At 38.1% G+C, this 18,700-nt stretch overlaps 1 protein-coding gene across 3 annotated transcripts in view; it reads right to left on the bottom strand.

Moving 5' to 3' along the window:
• ASH1L (ASH1 like histone lysine methyltransferase) overlaps nucleotides 1–18,700 on the bottom strand; it is a 324,062-nt gene that overhangs the window by 82,951 nt on the left and 222,411 nt on the right. For all 3 annotated transcript variants that reach the window (XM_066362231.1, XM_066362230.1, XM_066362232.1), the window contains one exon: nucleotides 14,935–15,029. In XM_066362231.1, the coding sequence (XP_066218328.1) occupies nucleotides 14,935–15,029 (95 nt within the window). The remainder of the gene's footprint in view (nucleotides 1–14,934; nucleotides 15,030–18,700) is intronic.

Below are 18,700 nucleotides of genomic sequence, written 5' to 3'. Positions count from 1 at the left end.
ACAAACACTGGCCAAGAGTAGATAAAAGCCAGCTTAGGAGTGCAGCTGATAGTTACAACGGCATCAGGGCCCAGGAGAGGCAGCCACAAATTCTAGATTGCCTGTAGCTCCAAGAAGGTTGCTAAGGACCAGCCAAAAGCAGTGACCCCCACTGGTCTGCACCAGGTTGCAGCCAGAGAGGTCCAGGGTTGGTACATCCAACGGCAGATACAGAGAGCATCAACTCAGGACCTAACAACGATAGAGTGGTACCTAGTCTATACAGAGACAAAATTGGAAGACAGAGAAGTGTAATTCAAATGAATCAACAAGAGAAATCCTCAGAAAAAGAACTGACTAAAATGGAAATAAACAAGATACCAGATGCAGAGTTTAGAATAATGATGGTTAGGATGGAACAACAGATGGACAAAATGAGGACCTATACAAAGAGGTAACTGGCATCAAAAAGGACATTGAAATCATAAAAAAGAGCCTGACCAGGCGGTGGCGCAGTGGATAAAGCGTTGGACTGGGATGCTGAGGACCCAGGTTCAAGACCTTGAGGTTGCCAGCTTGAGCACGGGCTCATCTGGCTTGAGCAAAATAAAAAAAATGCTCACCAGCTTAGACCCAAGGTTGCTGGCTCAAGCAAGGGGTTACTCGGTCTGCTGAAGGCCCGCGGTCAAGGCACATATGAGAAAGCAATCAATGAACAACTAAGGTGTCGCAACACAAAACTGATGATTAATGCTTCTCATCTCTCTCCGTTCCTGTCTGTCTGTCCCTGTCTATCCCTCTCTGACTCTCTCTATCCCTGTAAAGGAAAAAAAAAAAAAAAGTCTTCAGATGGCTCCTTGCTTTTCCAGATCCAGTTCACGGGTTCCATCTGTGTACCTGCCCATCGCTGCAGAATTAACCAGCCCTCATTTTTGCTCTGGGCCTTACAAAAAAAAAAAAAAAAAAAGAATCAGACAGAAATAACATAACAAACATCATATTAGAAATGAAGACTACACTAGAAAAAAATTAAAAGAAGGCTGGACAAAGCAGAGGATCGAATCAGCAATTTAGAGAACAAGAGAAGCGAAAGCACAGAAGTAGAACAGAAAAAAGGAAAGAGCCCTGGCCGGTTGTCTCAGTGGTAGAGCGTCGGCCTGGCGTGCAGAAGTCCCGGGTTCGATTCCTGGCCAGGGCACACAGGAGAAGTGCCCATCTGCTTCTCCACCCCTCCCCCTCTCCTTCCTCTCTGTCTCTCTCTTCCCCTCCTGCAGCGAGGCTCCATTGGAGCAAAGATGGCCCGGGCGCTGGGGATGGCTCCTTGACCTCTGCCCCAGGTGCTGGAGTGGCTCTGGTCGCAACAGAGCGACGCCCCCAGAGGGGCAGAGCATCGCCCCCTGGTGGGCAGAGCGTCGCCCCTGGTGGGCGTGCCGGGTGGATCCCGGTCGGGCGCATGCGGGAGTCTGTCTGACTGTCTCTCCCCGTTGCCAGCTTCAGAAAAATAAAAAATAAATAAAAAAAGAAAAAAGGAAAGAGGATCAAAAAGTCTGAGGAAACTCTAAGAGAGCTTTGTGGCAACATGAAGAGAAACAACATCCACATAATAGGGGTTCCTGAAGGAGAAGAGAAAGAACAAAGGATAGAGAACCTGATTCAAGAAATCATAGAAGAAAACTTCCCTAAATTAATGCAGGAAAATGTCACACAAGTTCAAGAAGCACAGAGAATCCCATTAAAATGGAACCCAAAGAGAACTACAACAAGAAACATCATAATTAAAATACCAAAGCTAAGAGATAAAGAAAGAATACTAAAAGCTGCAAGAGAAAAGCAGTAAATCACCTACAAAGGAGCCTTCATAAGCATGATACCCGACTTTTGAACAGAAATACTTGAGGTCAGAAGGAAATGGCAAGAAATATTCAAAGTAATACAGAACAAGAACCTACACCCAAGACTTCTTTATCCAGCAAGGCTATCGTTTAAAATTCAAGGAGAAATAAAAAGTTTTCCAGACCAAAAAAAAAAAACAAACACCAAAAAACAAAAAACCTCAATGAATTCATTACAACCAAATCAATGCTGCAAGAAATGTTAAGGGGCCTCTTGTAAACAGAACAAAAGGGGGAAAAATCTAGTAAAACAGGAATGTAGATTTGGCAATAAACAACTACATATCAATAATTACCTTAGATTTAATGGTTTAAATGCTCCAATCAAAAGACACAGGGTAGCTGCGTGAATAAAACAGGATCTGTACAAATGCTGTCTACAAGAGACACACTTCAAAACAAAAGATACACATAGACTGAAAGTAAAGGGATAGAAAAAAAATATTTCATGGAAATGGAAATAAAAAAAAAGTTGGGGTAGCAATACTTATAACTGACAAAATAGACTTTGAAACAAAGGCTATATAGTAAGAGATAAAGAAGGAGCACTCCAACAGGAAGATATAACCATTATAAATATTTATGCACCTAATATGGGAGTACCTAAATATATACAGCAGATTTTGATGGACATAAAGGGAGAGATCAATAGCAACACTATAATAGTAGGGGATTTCAATACCCTACTAATAGCACTGGATAGATCCTCAAGAAAGAAAATTAACAAAGAAACAGCAGACTTAAAGGATACACTAGATTAACTGAATTTAATAGATATCTTCAGAACCTTTCACCCTAAAGCACCAGAATATACATTCTTTTCAAGTGCTCATAGTACATTCTCTAGGGTAGAACACATGTTAGGACACAAAACGAGTCTCAATAAATTTAAGAAGACTGAAATCATATCAAGCATCTTCTCGGATCACAATGGCATGAAACTAGAATAATCAACTACAACATAAAAACTAAAAAATGTCACTAAAAAATGTCACTCAAACACTTGGAAAGGAAATACCATGTCATTAAATAACAAATGGGTTAACAATGAGATCAAGGAAGAAATAAAATTTCCTTGAAACAAATGAAAATGAACATACAACAACTCAAAATTTATGGGACATAGCAAAAGCAGTCCTGAGAGAGAAGTTCATAGCATTACAGGCATACCTTAAGAAGCTAGAAAAAGCTCAAATAAACAATTCAACCCTGCATCTATAAGAACTAGAAAAAGAACAGCAAGTAAAGCCCAGAGGAAGTAGAAGGAAGGAAATAATAAAGATCAGAGTGAAAATAAATGACATAGAGGCTAAAAAAACAAAATAGAGGATCAATGAAACCAAGAGCTAGTTCTTTGAAAAGGTAAACAAGATTGATGAACCTTTAACCAGACTCACCAAGAAAAAAAGAGAGGACTCAAATAAATAAAATTAGAAATGTGGAGAAGTAACAACTGACAATGCAGAAATAAAAAGGATTATAAGAAAATACTATGAAGAACAGTATGCCAAAAAATTAAACAACATAGGTGAAATGGACAAATTCCTTGAAACATATAATCTTTCAAAAATCAATCTGGAAGAATCAGAAAACTTAAACAGACCGATTACAACAAATGAGATCAAAGCAGTTATCAAAAACTCTCCCAACAAACAAAAGCCCTGGGCCAAATGGCTTCACAGGAGAATTCTACAAATATTCAAAGAAGAACTAAATCCTAGCTTTCTCAAGCTATTTTAAAAAATTCAAGAGGGTGGAAAACTTCTAAGCTCCTTTTATGATGTGAGCATAATTCTGATTCCAAAACTAGGCAAAGACAATACAAAGAAAGAAAACTATAGGCCAATATCCCTGATGAATTTAGCTGCTAAAATTTCAACAAAATATTAGCAAACCAGATCCAGCAATACATGAAAAAAAATCATACATCATGATCAAGTCGGATTTATTCTGGGGAGGCAAAGCTGGTTCAGTATTCGCAAGTCAATCAATGTGATTCATCACATAAACAAAAGGAGAAAAATCACATGGTAATATCAATAGATGCAGAAAAAGCATTTGCTAAAATCCAGCACCTATTTATGATCAAAACTCTCAGCAAAGTGGGAATACAGGGAACACATCTCAACATGATAAAGGCCATCTACGACAGACCCACAGCCAACATTATACTCAATGGACAAAAATTAAAAGGAATCCCCTTAAGATCAGGAACAAGGCAGGGATGCCCCCCCTTCACCACTCTTATTCAACATAGTGCTGGAAGTCCTAGCCACAGCAATCGGACAAGAAGAAGAAATAAAAGGCATCCAAATTGGAAAAGAAGAAGTAAAACTATCACTATTTGCAGATGATATGATACTGTACATAGTAAACGCTAAAGTCTCAGTCAAAAAACTACTGAACCTGATAAATGAATTCAGCAAGGTGGCAGGATATAAAATTAATACTCAGAAATCAGAGGCATTTTTATACTCCAACAATGAACTGTCTGAAAGAGAAATTAAGAAAATCCCCTTCACTATTGCAACAAAAGAAATAAAGTACCTAGGAGTAAATTTAACCAAGGAGGTTAAAGACTTGTACTCGGAAAATTATAAAACAGTGATAAAAATCAAAGAAGATACAAACAAGTGTAAGCATATTCTGTGTTCATGGATAGGAAGAATAAACATCATTAAAATGTCTATATTACCCAAAGAAATTTATAAATTCAACGCAATTCCTATTAAAATATCAGTGACATTCTTCAAAGATATAGAACAAATATTCCAAAAATTTATATGGAACCAAAAAAGAATATGAATAGCCTCAGAAATCTTGAAAAAGAAGAATAAAGTGGGTGGTATCACACTTCCTGATACTACAAGGCCATTGTACTCAAAACAGCTTGGTACTGGCATAAGAACAGGCATATAGCCCTGGCCGGTTGGCTCAGTGGTAGAGCATCGGCCTGGCGTGCAGGAGTCCCAGGTTCGATTCCCGGCCAGGGCACACAGGAGAAGTGCCCATCTGCTTCTCTACTCCTCCCCCTCTCCTTCCTCTCAGTCTCTCTCTTCCCCTCCCGCAGCCAAGACTCCACTGGAGCAAAGTTGGCCTGGGCACTGAGGATGGCTCTGTGGCCTCTGCCTCAGGTGCTAGAATGGCTCTGATTGTGGCAGAGCGACGCCCCAAGATGGGCACAGCATGGCCCCCTGGTGGGCGTGCCGGGTGGATCCTGGTCGGGCGCATGCGGGAGTCTATCTGACTGCCTCCCCATTTCCAGCTTCGGAAAAATACAAAAAATAAAAAAATAAATAAGAGAACAGGCATACAGATCAATGGAACAAAACAGAGAACACAGAAATAAACCTACACCTTTATGGATAATTGATATTTGACAAAGGAGACAGAGCACTCAAAGGAGTAAAGACAATCTCTTTAACAAATGGTGTTGGGAAAATTGGACAGCTACCTGGAAAATAAAAATGAAACTAGACCACCAACTTACACCATGCACAAAAATAAGCTCAAAATGGATAAGACATAAATGTAAGTTGGGAAACCATAAGCATTTTAGAAGAAAACATAGGCAGTAAGCTCTCCGACATCTCTCGCAGCAATGTATTTGCTGATTTTTCTCCATGGGCAAGTGAAATAAAGGACAGGATGAATAAATGAAACTATATCAAACTAAAAAGCTTTTGCATAGCTAAAGATAATATGAACAAAATGAAAATACAAACCACATATTTGACAATATGTCTGATAAGGCAGTGGTTCCCAACCCCCCGGCCGCAGACCGGTACCGGTCCGTGGGCCATTTGATACTGGTCCGCTGAGAAAGAATAACTTACATTATTTCCATTTTATTTATATTTAAGTCTGAACGATGTTTTATTTTTTAAAAATGACCGGATTCCCTCTGTTACATCCATCTAAGACTCACTCTTGACGCTTGCCTTGTAAGTTCGACAACTATATTTAAAAATACCACAGTTTTTACGCCGGTCGCATAATTTTATTTTGTGCATTTATCTGTCCAACCCTAAAGGCCGGTCCATGAAATATTTTCTGACATTAAACTGGTCCTTGGCCCAAAAAAGGTTGGGGACCACTGTGATAGGGGTTAATAGCTAAAATTTATAAAGAACTTGTAAAACTCAACACCAGGAAGATAAACAATCCAATCAAAAAATGGGCAAAAGAAATGAATCGACACTTCTCCAAAGAGGACATACAGATGGCCAATAGGCAGATGAATAAATGTTCAACATCACTAGTAATTAGAGAAATGCAAATTAAAACTACAATGAGATATCACCTCACCCCAGTCAGAATGGCGCTCATCAACAAAACAACACTAAGTGCTGGCGAGAATGTGGAGAAAAGGGAACCCTCTTGCACCGCTGATGAGAAAGCAGAGTGGTACAGCCACTGTGGGAAACAGTATGGAGATTCCTCAAAAAATTAAAAATGGAACTGCCTTTTGACCCAGCCATCCCACTCTTAGGAATATACCCCAAGAACACCACATCACTGATTCAAAAGAAGAAATGCACCCCCATGTTTATGGCAGCATTGTTTATAATAGCTAAGATCTGGAAACAGCCCAAGTGTCCGTCGGTTGACGAGGGGATTAAAAAAGCTGTGGTACATATACACAATGGATTACTACAGGGCCATCAAAAAGAAGGAAATCTTACCTTTTTCGACAACATGGATGGACTTGGAAACTATTGTGTTAAGTGAAATAAGCCAGGCAGAGAAAAAAAAATATATTGAGGAGCCACTGAGCCACTTCACCCGCAGATGTTGTAAAGTACCAAAAGCTACAGAATTAATATTAATATTTTGGGAGGCTTGAGAAACATTTTGTTGATTTGGGTTAAGATGTGCAGAGAAATTGTGAGAATAGTCTCTGTACTGTGTGATTGGCATAGTCAGGATGGCCCTTGGCATTGTGTTGCAAATGCAGAGGGGAGAAAAACATGGATCCCCAGACATTCCACTACCCCTGTGGGGAAAGGGGTGAATGGCTAGCCAGGTACAGGGAGAGAAAAGCCAAAATAAACCTTTTCTCATAGCAATGAGCCATTTGCGGGAATTTGTCCCCACTGAAACTACCTCTCCTATGTAAATGCGTGTGTTTAATACGTGTGACTCTGAACAGCAGATGAACACTAGATAATACAGGAATGCCTTTTAATATGTAAAGAGACATCTTTCTACCATTGTGTTGGCTTGTAAACTTCGTTTTCCCCAAAAGGATGTATGGCTTGCAAATTGAACGTGGTCCTATCATGTTAAAGAACATATAACTATAACCAATAGTGGTAAGGGGCTCCTAATTGCAATTTTTGCTTCTGTATTTCCCACTTACAAAACTATAAAAACTAAGTAGAACAAAGGGCCAGCACGCTTTCTTTCAGAATTCTGTCGGAGTAGCCGCTGCTTGGCCAAGCTAGACAATAAAGCTTTGATGTGTAACCGACGGACCTTGTCCCTGTCTTCAATGTTATGGGTCCCTCCGAATTAGGCTTAACAATATGACCTTCTTCAATTGAGGAATCTAATGAACAATGTGAACTGAGGAATGAAATAGAGACAGAGGCAAGATCAAAGGGACCAGAGTGAAAGTGGACAGAGAGAAAGGGGATGATAGGATGGGATCAGAAAAGGGAAAGAGATTGGTGAAATTATACAGACATTACAGCATTATAGAGAGCAGAAAAGCAAATCCTGGAGGGAAGGGAGGAGGGCGTTGTGGGGAGGGGGGCAAGGGGGATGTTGAGGGGAACGGGGGGGGGGAATGCATTCGGGAGGGGACGCTAGAATCTACGTAAACACAATAAATTAAAAAAAAAATTAAAAAAAATACTGAAGGAACTGAAATTAGCTGTATACAACATTATGGAACTAATTCTTTCATTTACGACCTGATCAGGGTCCTGCTGAAGGTTCTCGCTTAATTCCTGTTGATTGGAACACTTTGGCTAAAACTGTATTAAGTTCTGGGGAATCTCTGCAATTTAAGACTTGGTGGCATGCCTGACCAGGCGGTGGCGCAGTGGATAGAGCCTCGGACTGGGATGCAGAGGACCCAGGTTCGAGACCGAGGTCTCCAGCTTGAGCGCGGCTCATCTGGTTTGAGCAAAAGCCCACTAGCTTGAACCCAAGGTTACTGGCCCCAGCAAGGGGTTGCTCCGTCTGCTGAAGGCCCGCGGTCAAGGCACATATGAGAAAGCAATCAATGAACAACTAAGGTGTTGCAACACGCAATGAAAAACTAATGATTGATGCTTCTCATCTCTCTCCATTCCTGTCTGTCTGTCCCTGTCTATCCCTCTCTCTGACTCATTGTCTCTGTAAAAAAAAAATAATAATAATAAAATAAAAAAAAAGACTTGGTGGCATGATCATGCCGAAACTCAAGCTGCACATAACAGAGCCCATAATGTTCCTATTTAATTAGAACAATTGGTGGGCTCTGGAGCATGGGCAGGTGCTCCAAATCAACTTCCTAGGAAAGATCTGGCCATTGCCCAAATTAGGAAATGTTCCTTGCAAGCCTGGGAGAAAACTGAATCTAAGGGACAAGTGGATATCTCTTTTCAAAAGGTATTGCAAGGACCAAAGGAGCCCTATACTGAATTCATTGCCTGGCTCCAAGAGGCTATTCAAAAACAAATTACCACCTGACCAGGCGGTGGCGCAGTGGATAGAGCGTTGGACTGGGATGCAGAGAACCCAGGTTCGAGACCCCAAGGTTGCCAACTTGAGCGCGGGCTCATCTGGTTGGAGCAAAAGTTCACCAGCTTGGACCCAAGGTCGCTGGCTCGAGCAAAGGGTTACTCGGTCTGCTGAAGGCCCGCAGTCAAGGCACACATGAGAAAGCAATCAATGAACAACTAAGGTGTCACAATGTTCAACGAAATACTAATGATTGATGCTTCTCATCTCTCCGTTCCTGTCTGTCTCTGTAAAAAAACAACAACAAATTACCAATGTTGAAGCTGCTGATACTTTACTCCAACTATTAGCCTTTGAAAACGCTAACCAAGATGCCAAAGAAGGGGATTATTCTTTTGAGTTCGTTCTCAAATGTTTCATTGTTGGCATATAGAAAGGCTATTGACTTCTGTATGTTAATTTTGTATCCTGCGACCTTACTGTATTGGCTTATTGTTTCTAGTAGTCTTTTTGTGGATTCTTTGGGGTTTTCGATGTATAGGATCATATCATCTGCAAAAAGTGATACTTTTACTTCTTCTTTTCCGATATGGATGCCTTTTATTTCTTTGTCTTGTCTGATTGCTCTGGCTAGAACCTCTAGTACCACATTAAATAAGAATGGAGAGAGTGGACAACCCTGTCTTGTTCCTGATTTAAGGGGGAAAGCCTTCAGTTTAGTGCCATTTAATATGATGTTAGCTGATGGTTTATCATATATGGCCTTTATCATGTTGAGATATTTTCCTTCTATACCCATTTTGTTGAGAGTCTTAAACATAAAATTGTGTTATATTTTATTGAAAGCCTTTTCTGCGTCTATTGATAAGATCATGTGGTTTTTGTTCTTTGTTTTGTTGATATGGTGTATTACGTTAACCGTTTTACGTATGTTGAACCATCCTTGAGATTCTGGGATGAATCCCACTTGATCATGATGTATTATTTTTTTAATATGTTGTTGTATTCGATTTGCTAGTATCTTGTTTAGTATTTTAGCATCTGTATTCATTAGAGATATTGGTCTGTAGTTTTCTTTTTTTGTACCATCCTTGCCTGGTTTTGGTATGAGGGTTATGTTGGCCTCATAAAATGTGTTTGGAAGTATTGCTTCTTCAATTTTTTGGAAGACTTTCAGTAGAATAGGAACCAAGTCTTCTTTGAATGTTTGATAAAATTCGCTGGTATAGCCGTCAGGGCCTGGACTTTTATTTTTGGGGAGGTTTTTAATGGTTTTTTCTATTTCTTCTCTAATAGGTCTGTTTAGGCTTTCTGCTTCTTCTTGACTCAGTCTAGGAAGGTTGTATTGTTCTAGGAATTTATCCATTTCTTCTAGGTTGTTGAATTTAGTGGCATAAAGATTTTCATAGTATTCTACAATAATTCTTTGTATATCTACGGTGTCCGTGGTGATTTCTCCTCTTTCATTTTGGATTTTGTTTAAATGAGTTTTTTCTCTTTTTTCCTTGGTAAGTCTTGCCAAGGGTTTGTCAATTTTGTTGATCTTTTCAAAGAACCAGCTCCTTGTTCTATTAATTTTTTCTGTAGTTTTTCTGTTCTCTATTTCATTTATTTCTGCTCTGATTTTTATTATCTCCTTTCTTTGGCTGGTTTTGGGTTGTCTTTGTTCTTCTTTTTCTAGTTCCTTAAGGTGTGAAGTTAAGTGGTTCACTTGGGCTCTCTCTTGTTTGTTCATATATGCCTAAAGTGATATGAACTTCCCTCTTATCACTGCTTTTGCTGCATCCCATAGATTCTGATATGTCGTATTGTCATTTTCATTTGTCTGTATATATCTTTTGATCTCTGCACTTATTTCTTCTTTGACCCATTCATTTTTTAAAAGTATGTTGTTTAATTTCCACATTTTTGTGGGATTCGGGGGTCTTTTTAACAGAAAAAATTTTAGATGAAAGTCCCACCTGTGAAGTTACTATACAAAATAAAAAACTCACTCATATTCATTCACATACTAATCTACCAGGACCCTTAGCTGTAGGCAATACTATAGCTGACAAACTGGTTATGCCCACTCTTACTAAGGCAAGTCAGATTCATGACTTGATTCATGTTAATGCCTCAGGACTCTGCTACATTCCAACTGTACTGGAAACAGGCTGAAGATATTGTACGCACATGTCCTAAATGTCAAATCATTAACAATCCAAAACAGTGGCCTCCTGGGATTAATCTCCAAGGCTTGGAACCAAATCACATTTGGCAGATGGATGTGATGCACATTCCATTTTTTTGGTAAACAGTCACCTTCCAAAAGGGTTATTGCAATGCTAATAGCTGCTATTACAGGCATTATAACCCTTACTACTGTTGCAGTGGTATCAGTAGTAACCTTACATCAAAGTATCTAAACTACTAAATTGATTCAAAAATGGCATAAAAATGCTAGTTTAGCATGGTAAAATCAAATTCACATTGATCAAGAAATCAACACACACTTGGTAGATTTAGAAAATGCAGTTGTTGCTACTCGGGGAAGAACTAACTGTAAAGACACAGCTTAAACGTCAATGTGACTGGAATCACACCCCCTTTTGAGTAACCCCACATAGTTATAATGAGACTCTTCTTGGAATAGTGTCTGATGTCATAATCTTAGTTTAGACATTGCACAGCTTCAAGCTGATGATGTTTTTAACATGCAAAATGAAGTTACAAGTTTTATTAGCTTCTAATACTGTGCGTGGCATTGCTGATGGTCTTCAATCACTTAATCCCATTTTTTGGATAAAACAGTGGGGTACTGAATTATTGGGAGATCTCATTGGGATATGTATTATTTTAGTATATTTTTCTTTAGTCCTCAGATGCTTGAAACAAACCCTCAGACAATTAATGCAGACGGAGGCTGCAAAATTATAAAAAGTAAAATTTTATTTAAAATGTATTTCTCTAATGAGATAAATAAACCTGATTTCATTAAACATTAAAATAAACATTACTTTCTATTTATTGAATCTGATGCCATCAATGGTAAGATACATTTAATTTTGTTTATATAACTATATTACTCATAAATAATACAGCAAAGATAGAAGAAAACTAGGTCTGGCTGGCTTAAGTTAAGCTCTTTATTTACATGATATTAGAAATGACCTGTTTAAAATGACTGAGGAGCCATCCTCCCTATCCTATCAAAAATGATTATTTGAAAAACAAAATAGCATTGTCCAAAAAAAAAATTCCATCCTCCATCTGATTCAAAGCCTTGTTTCACAGGAATAAAGACCTATTACTTGGATAGTTTTTCCATTATTTATTCACTTTGTAAACCATGAAGTACAAATTAGTATTAGTGAGAGCTAAAGTGGGGACTCAAATAAAATATTTAAATTAAGGAGTTTCCATTTGGGACCTCTTACTTCATGCCAGAGACACGACAGAGATTTTAGTTTATCCATTATTCTCCCATTTAACCTTGAATTTAACTAACTCTTTCATTTCCTTGAATAGTTAAGAGCTTCATCCAATTTTGAAGCCTATTTCCGAAAGAGGGCAAAACCAGTAAGACCAAAATGGTTGTGTGTTTTTTTTTAAAGTGAGCGAGAGAGAGACAGACACAGGAAGTGAGAGAGATAAGAAGCATCAACTCATAGTTGTGTAACTTTACTTCTTCACTGATTATTTTCTCACATGTGCCTTGACTGGAAAGCTCCAGCTGAGCCAGTGATGCCTTGCTCAAGTCAGTGACCTTGGGCTTCAAGCTAGCAACATGGAGTTTTGAACCTGGGTCTTAAGCGTCCAAGGTCAACACTATCCACTGTGCCACCACTGATTAGGCTTAAATTACTTCTTATTTTCAAAGCCTATTTATTATTAGCAGGTTCTATGAAATAGCTAAATCTGCTAAGAATCTGCTTTCCCTGCTATGATGTCACTAATAAAAACAAGAGGTTTATTTAAGAGATTTTAGGCATTACCCCTAGAGAATATGGAATTTAACTCTTATCTTCATTAGGTAAGCACTACCATAGTTATCTAGCTGAGAATTAAGCCTGATAACTCTATACTGTACTTACACCATTCTCCAGTCACTCAATACACAATAACTAATCTTTACTGAAAATATTATCTAAACCTGCTGCTTTAAACACCCTCCTGGTGCTGGCCCCTCCAAGGATGAAAAGGGAATTAGATAATCATAACCAAGAAAAGAGCCCCATAGTCAAAAGGGTCAAGAGTCATAGTTGATGAAAAAACGATAAAGCATAAGATCAGCATATGTTACACAAGTAAACTGTTCCTGAGAAAAAATTTTCATTTATATTCAGCAATTTATCCTGATTTCTCCTAACAAATAATTGTTAAATTTCTATTATGTATCAGATACTGGGAAATCAAAGGAGAATAAGAGACACAAAAAAATCTTATACTCCTAGAGTTTATAATATAACAGAGGGGGGTATAAAACAAATGACTAGCAAATATAGGAATTATAGATTATAAAAGTAAAAACATGATGTAGAATAAAAGGGGGGACCCTCTTTGGTGGGTGGGACAATCAGAAAAAACAATTTTAAATAAAATGATATTTAAGCTGATATTGACATTATGCTCATCCTAAAAAGACGAGAGGAAACCAATTATGAGAAGAGTTTGAAGAAAAGATTTTCAGGCAGTAGAAATAATAAGCATAACAATCTTCTGATGGGAAAGAGCGTGGTATGTTCTAGGATTTGAAAGACCAACATGATGTAACACAATGCAGGGAAAGATAGGAACAGATATATTGGGAATAATGGGGTAGTCAGGGGCCAGATCATTCTTGAAAGTCGGAATAAAGGTAAGCCACTGGAAGACTATAAGTAAAATATGTTTAAATTATAAAACCATTTCTCTTTTCAGAATGTGGAGAGTGGACTGAATAGAAAAAAAACTGAGTGGACAGATCTGTTAGAAGGCTGTTACACAATGCAGTAGCCTGAGCAAAAGAGAATAGTGGCATGGACTTGAGTGATAGCAATGGAATTTGGAGAGAGTAGGATATATTTTAAGAATGGAAATAATAAAAATTCCAGATGGACTGATTAAAGCATTGAAAAAATAGGAGGGGGCTGGGGGGAAGGGTGTAAAGAGGGACAAATATAAGGTGATAGAAAATGATTTGACTTTTGGTGATGGATATATAACATGATCAACAGTCCAAATGCTATAGAAATGTTTCCTTGAAACCTATGTACTCCCCCCCCCCCCGGAAGTTAGAAGCAGGGAGGCAGTCAGACTCCCGCATGTGTCCCAACAGGGTCCACCTAGCATGCTCACGAGGACACAAAGCTCTGCCCATCTGGGGCGTTGCTCTGTTGTGGTGGGAGCTGTTCTAGCGCCTGAGGCAGAGGCTATGGAGCCGTCCTCAGTGCTTGGGTCAATTTTGCTCCAATGGAGCCTTGGCTGTGGGAGGGGAAGAGAGAGAGAAGAAGGAGAGGGGGAAGGGTGGATAAGCAGATGGGTGCTTCTCTTATGTGCCCTGACCGGGAATCGAACCCAGGACTTCTACACACCAGGTCAATGCTCTACTGCTAAGCCAACCAGCCAGGGCGAAACCTATGTACCTTATTGATTAATGTCACTCTGTTGAAGTTAATTTTCTAAATAAAATTTTAAAACAAATAAAAGAAAAAAATAGGAGGAATTTAGAACGTCTTCTAGGTACTTTTTACTTGTTTGATAAGCTTATAGCAGAACCCTAGAAGGTATTATTATTACTCAAATGCTAAATAAAGCCTTGACATTTCTCCCCTAAATAAACAGAAAGATAAATCTTACTCAACTTTCAAGCAGATAAATGATCAGGAAAAGCAGGGGCCTTCTTCCTTTGATTATTACATATCCATAAATCATCTTATTTCTTTAGAATATGGAAAAAAAATTTTAAAAATATTTTACTTATTGATTTTTAGCGAGGAGGAGTGGTAAGCATCAACTTGTAGTAGTTGCTTCTCATAGGTGCTTTGACTAGGCAAGCCTGGGGTTTCGAACTGGCGACGTCAGTGCTCCAGGTTGACACTTTATCCACTGTGCCACCACAGGTCAGGCTGAACATGGATAATATTTGAAACTGAACTGATGAAGAGTTGGGTTTTCCTAGATGACATACTTAGGAAATCAAATGCTACAGATACAGAGTTGTTTATTGAAAGTTCAGTGAGGAAGATTTATGTCATTCTGACTCCTAGACAGCAGACTTCTTCAGAGTGAGTATAAATTAAATGGTAAAGAAAAAAGCTTGACCCTACTGGAAATACATAAATAACAACAAGAACGCAAAAACACTTTACCCAAACTCAAGAAATACCGTTTTTCCCCATAGTAATATATTGTGTATACTGATACTCACCAACATGAATGGGGGCTGGGAATAACCCATATTCATGCTCTCCTGGAGAGTATTCGAGCTTCTCTTTCTTTAATTGAATCAATCGGCTCTTTGGGCTATGATTTAAAAAGAAAAAGAAAAAAAGACTGTTAGAGGCAGGCAACATTTTCTCCTGTGGTAATATATAGAAAACAGATCATACTATCAAGAGTATTTGTTTTAAAAATCTACATTTCTGAAATAATCTTTTAGAAATTATATATAAGAACCTCATTAGTATTCTGCAACAGTTATGCATAAGAAACCTCAATTTCAGATCTGATCATAATGATTACCTTGTATTTTGTTAACAATTTATAGTTTATAAAGTACTTTCACATATTATAATTTAAATCAACCCTATGTTGACCAGTGGTGATGCAGTGGATAGAGCATCAACCTGGGATGCTGAGGTCCCAGGTTTGAAACTGAGGTCACCAAGTTGAGCGCAGGCTCATCCAGCTTGAGCACAGGCTCACCAGCTTGGGCATGGGATTGCCAGCTTGAGCATAGATCACAGACATGATCCTATGGTTGTATGGATCACAGACATGATCCCATGGTTGCTGGCTTGAGAACCCCTCAAGCCCATCAAAGCATGTAAGAGAAACAATCAATGAACAACTAAAGTGACGTAGCTATGAATTGATGCTTCTTGTCTCTCTCCCTTTCAGTCTTTCTCTCTCTCCCTCTCTCTTGCTAAAATAAACAAACAAACAAACAAATAAATAAATAAACCCTGTGTAGTAGACAAGAGGAAATACTAACTAGTTTATAGGTTTGAAAATACACACTATATGAGACTGCCTTAATTTCATTAACTGGTAAGGAGATTTATGATGAAAAAATTCAGTTTCTTATTCAACTCTGATTTATTTTATTCCATGATGTTCTTATAGGTTTGTCTCTTTCACTCAACCTATTAATTTGTGTTCCTAATGTTTGGTATGTCACGAAATATGACAAATAGGAAGGGAAGTAAAAAGAAGGGGGAAAATGAGAAAAAAGAAAGAGGAAAATGGGCTCAGGAGAGCCTCATTTAGTCTACTCTTATTTTATTTTGGCTTAAAGTTCCAATAAATAAAGCAAGGCTAATATATTTCTTTTCTCTATGAATGACAACATATTGTCTTTTAAAAACAAAGCTACTATATTTTGTAACAAGTACTATATCTTGTTACAAGTAGGTAAACTAATACACATTTTGAAAATAAGAAAATCGAGGTCCAAATAAGTTATCTACAGACCTGAAGTTCTTTTTTTTTTTTTTTTTAATTATTCATTTTAGAGAGGAGAGAGAGAGAGTCAGAGAGAGAGAGAGGAGAGAGAGATAGGGGGGAGGTGCTGGAAGCATCAACTCCCATATGTGCCTTGACCAGGTAAGCCCAGGGTTTCGAACCGGCGACCTCAGCATTTCCAGGTCGACGCTTTATCCACTGCGCCACCACAAGACCTGAAGTTCTTAAATTTGAAGACTGGTTCTTTCTAGTGGATCACTTATTTGTTTACTCAACAGTTAGTTAGCACTCATTAAGTCCAGATCCTGTTCTAAGTTCTAAGAAACAGTGGTGAATATGATTGTTTACATTTTACTTGGACAGATATGACAATAAGAAAAACTAAGAAAACAGGGAAAATAATCATCTAATAATAAATGCCAGGCAGCCTGACCTGTGGTAGCACAGTGGATAAAGCGTTGACCTGGAAATGCTGAGGTCGCCGGTTCGAAACCCTGGGCTTACCTAGTCAAGGCACATATGGGAGTTGATGCTTCCAGCTCCTCCCCCCCCTTCTCTCTCTCTGTTTCTCCTCTCTCTCCCTCTCCTCTCTGAAATGAATAAATAAATAAATAAAATTAAAAAAAAAAAAAAAAGTAAACAGAAACAGGTAAAATTTAAATAAATGCCAGGCAAACAACTAAAATGTGATAAATAGATAATAATATGAAAATAGTTTTCTAAGGTCATGACATTAAGCTAAGATGTAAATGTTCCTGAGATATCAGTCATGAGAGCATCTGGGAAGTGGAGGAAGATCAAGCAGAGGAGATAGCTAGTATAAGATCAAAGCAGGAATGAGACTGGAGAATCAGAAAAAAATGAAAGGCTGCTGACGTAGTCCATTTGGAATCAGAAATTAGGTCATATAAATTTTTTTAAAGCAGTGGTAAAGGAGTTTCTGAAACAGTTACAGTTACAGTTCTGTTTCAGTTACAAAGGAGGAAAGGGACAGATACTATATGTAGATTGTTCTATCTGTATATATCTAAATTTCTCAATTTAAAAAAAAGTTACCCAAAATAATGACTGAATAGAAAGGTGAATTTTTTCCCCGTCACCTTTTATTTGTTTCTTTTTATGCCTCTCCCCCTCACCCACTCCTCTCTCTCATTCCTCCCCCTGGTAACCACTGCACTCTTATCTATTTCCATGAGTCTTTTGTGTCCCACTCATGTATGGAATCATATAGTTCTTAGCTTTTTCTGATTTACTTTTTTCACTCCGTAAATGTTATCAAGGTACATCCATGTTGTCGCAAATGATTCCATGTCATCATTTCTTATGGCTGAGTAGTATTCCATTGTATATATGTACCACTTCTTCTTCTTCTTTTTTTTTTTTTTTTTTAATCTTCTTTATTTAATGATCTATTGAAGAGCATTTTGGTTGTTTCCGTGTTTTGGCCACCGTGAACAATGCTGTGATGAACATGGGGGTGCACGTGTCATTATGTACCAAAGTTTTCAAGTTTTGGGGGTATACATCCAGTAGAGAGATTGCTGGGTCATATGGTAGTTCTACTCTTAATATTTTGAGGAACCATCATACTTTTTTCCATAATAATTGTACTACTTTACATTCCCACCAACAGTGAATGAGGGTTCCTTTTTCTCCACAGCCTCTCCAATACTTATTACCTGTCTTGTTGATAATAGCTAATCTAACAGGTGTGAGGTGGTATCTCATTGTAGTTTTGATATGCATTTCTCTAATAGATGAATTTTTAAAGCCAAGTAAAAAAATTTTTTCTTCTTTTTAAAGTTTTTTTTTTTTTTAAATTTTATTTATTCATTTTCAGAGAGGAGAGAGAGAGAGGGAGAGAGAGAAACAGAGAGAGAGAAGGGGGAGGAGCTGGAAGCATCAACTCCCATATGTGCCTTGACCAGGCAAGCCCAGGGTTTCGAACTGGCGACCTCAGCATTTCCAGGTCGACGCTTTATCCACTGCGCCACCACAGGTCAGGCCTTTTTTCTTCTTTATCAAAGTCAAATATGTAGATTAGAATATTACTGTGTGCAGAACCAAGTACTCTATATGAAAGGAAATTTGGTCTATACTTTATTAGATTCAAGACTTACACAAACTGATTAACTAGAGAATATAAAAGTTTTAAGTTAGCTAAAACAGGAATGAAAGCAAAGTACACATTTTACCCTGTTGCCATTAGGGTAAGAAAGCATATAATAGACAGTAGCAGGGATGAAAAGACTTGGCCACCCTAAAGTGAACAAAAATACAATACCATAGAAAAGCCAAAAAGTAAGTATAGTTCTACTCCCCCAAATAAATGAAACCTTGAATACATCTCCTCAATCACTGATTGGCTCCATACCAAAAGCAATTTTATCCTTGACTTTGCAATACTGATATCTAAAATATGTGATACCATTATGCACATAATAATCATAAGAGAAACTATTTTCGTAGTTCTCAGCCAAGTCTAATTTTGGTTTTAATTTAGGCATGGC

This window comes from Saccopteryx leptura, chromosome 2, assembly GCF_036850995.1.
Source record: "Saccopteryx leptura isolate mSacLep1 chromosome 2, mSacLep1_pri_phased_curated, whole genome shotgun sequence".
NCBI lineage: Eukaryota > Metazoa > Chordata > Mammalia > Chiroptera > Emballonuridae > Saccopteryx > Saccopteryx leptura.
This window is presented reverse-complemented; position numbering and strand designations above follow the sequence as displayed.